The 474-nt window shown below is 30.6% G+C and overlaps 1 protein-coding gene across 1 annotated transcript in view; it reads left to right on the forward strand.

The window, feature by feature from the left end:
* The first annotated feature begins 363 nt into the window (after window positions 1-363).
* Window positions 364-474, forward strand: part of LOC105625055 (acidic mammalian chitinase-like) — a 5,578-nt gene continuing 5,467 nt past the window's right edge. Inside the window, exon 1 of the mRNA XM_012206397.1 lies at window positions 364-427. Coding sequence (XP_012061787.1) covers window positions 364-427 — 64 coding nt within the window. The remainder of the gene's footprint in view (window positions 428-474) is intronic.

Below are 474 nucleotides of genomic sequence, written 5' to 3' on the forward strand. Positions count from 1 at the left end.
ATTCTTATTTATATCATGGTCAAACAGTTCGATAGAGTATATAAACTGTCTGCGCGAATAAAATTTCACTGAAGAAATCGATCCCTTGGTTACGAGGTAAGGACCAATACACTTTAATGATCAATTTATTTCGGTTATATTAATATTAAAATCGGTATAATTTTGGTTGCAATTTTTGTAAACGATAATATTTTTGGATTATAAATTATGATCCAATCACGTATTATCATAACGGATGTTTATTTGCAAGACACTCGTTAAATGCAACTTATGCATGTACATATACTTCTGTAAAAATAAAAATAAAAAATAATTTTGTTAAGTAATATTGCATAGTTACGTTTGTCAATGATAAATTTGCAGATGAATCGTTGGATATTGGTTTTTACGGCATTAGCTGCTTTGGCTTCGATTGCCAACTCAGCAAGTAAGTATTACACGTGTGTGTGTGTGTGTGTGTGTGTGTGTGTGTTA

Source organism: Atta cephalotes (assembly GCF_000143395.1).
Source record: "Atta cephalotes unplaced genomic scaffold scaffold00106, whole genome shotgun sequence".
Classification (NCBI taxonomy): Eukaryota; Metazoa; Arthropoda; class Insecta; order Hymenoptera; family Formicidae; genus Atta; species Atta cephalotes.